General features: G+C 62.1%; 1 protein-coding gene across 1 annotated transcript in view; it reads right to left on the reverse strand.

The window, feature by feature from the left end:
- Window positions 1-1,712, reverse strand: part of SHANK1 (SH3 and multiple ankyrin repeat domains 1) — a 46,586-nt gene that overhangs the window by 24,739 nt on the left and 20,135 nt on the right. Inside the window, 3 exon segments of the mRNA XM_010849732.1 lie at window positions 1,166-1,296; window positions 1,406-1,495; window positions 1,585-1,611. Coding sequence (XP_010848034.1) covers window positions 1,166-1,296; window positions 1,406-1,495; window positions 1,585-1,611 — 248 coding nt within the window.

Raw genomic sequence — 1,712 nt, forward strand, 5'->3', positions numbered from 1 at the left:
CCCGAGCCGAGGGGGACAGCGCGGCGAGAGAGGCCCCGAGAGGGGACGCACAGCCCTCCCCCCGCCCCCCACGGCAGACAGACGCACGATGCACCCCGACACAGTCTGGAAGGGGCCGGAAAGGGAGAGCCAGGACGTTTAGACTGGGCGCCAGAGCAGGGAGAGACACCCTTCCCAGCAAAGAAGCCCAGGCGGAGGGACATCCACGCACCACGCCTCCCCGCCAGAGAGAGAGAGCCGCAGACCCCCGGGGCGAGGAAAGAGGGCAGCAGAGGCCAAGAGGGGTTACACGCGGCGGGAAGGCACAGCTCCGGCAGGGAGGCAGGGTCACAACACGGGCCAGGCCTCCCCAGACAGGGCCGGGGAGAGTGGAGGGTGGGGGTGTGGGGAGGAGAAGCTCAGACATGCCGTGCGCAGGGCAGCACATGCCAGCGGGCAGGAAGGGAGGGAGAGGGGGGCAACGCACTTGACAAGCAGAGGAAGGAAAGAGGAGGAAGAAACTGAGCGACCACCCTCATCCAGCTGGTAGAGCAAACGATCCCCAAACCAAAGCCAAGGGGAGACCCAGAGAGACACTGACAAGAGACAAGAAGCAGAGGCTGATGGGGAGACTCCGGTGGTGGGGGGGACCTCGATACTCACCCAGTGCCCAGAGCCGGAGACGTGCCAGGCGAACACGCACATTGGTCAAGCGCCTCGGACACTTGGGGAGCAGGGTGGCACCCCAGTCCCACCCTCTCTTCCCATTTTGTCATTTATCCCCTCCCCTCTCCTCCCCTGGCCCTCCCCCACCCCGATCCATCCCCACTGGCCAGAACACAGACACGTAGGTTTGGACACATTTAATGGAAGGATGCTACGAACAAGGAGACCCTTCCCTGGATTAGGGGGAGCGGTGTGGGGGGGGATGTCAACTTTCAGATGCCCAGTTATGACCATCCCTCCCCCACAGCCTGGCCCTTCTGGAAGCTCAAGCCCTGGAGTCCTCCCCTCTTCCTCCCTACCCTCCCCCAACACCCCAGGTCCTGAATTCCAGATCAATCTGACAGACACAAATGCATGCACACAACTTTATGCGTTAATGCGCACACACAGCAACGTGCATGAAGAGGGACAGGCATGTGCAGAGACCCACCGCCGGTCCCTGGGTGGTAAGCAGACACACCGGACATCTCTGAAAAACACTGGCCCTCATTCTCAGACACACGGATTCGGGGAAAGAGAGGTGCAGAGAGAGCCAGCCGCACAACGAGCCACAATCGTGCACCCAGAAATGACAGCCACAAATGCACCCATCTGTACCGAGCGGGACACACCCTCTCACTGTCACGGGCATGTGCACGGGGCTAGAACTCCAAGGGCCTCCGGCCACACATGCACACAGACACGTGTCATGCACACCTACAGAGGCACACGGGCAAGAACGCGCTTGGGGAATCTGTACAGAGATGCTCGCCGACTGTGTGAGACGGTCACGCACAGGGAAACTTTAGCTCTGGGGGTACACACGCATATCCATACGCCCCCAAGCACCCCTTCCTTCCCACTCCTGACCCCGTTCCCTCCCTTCCCCTCCCCTCTCACCTCCCTGGGCCAATCCCATCCATCAAGCTTCAGAAGCAAGTCAGCCAGCAGCCAGGGAGGGGAAAGGTGTCAGTGTGCCTTCTCCCCGCCCCCACCCCGCCTGGCCGGCTCTGCTTGTCCCCACCCCC

This window comes from Bison bison, unplaced genomic scaffold (assembly GCF_000754665.1).
Source record: "Bison bison bison isolate TAMUID 2011002044 unplaced genomic scaffold, Bison_UMD1.0 scf7180017864285, whole genome shotgun sequence".
Lineage (NCBI taxonomy): Eukaryota > Metazoa > Chordata > Mammalia > Artiodactyla > Bovidae > Bison > Bison bison.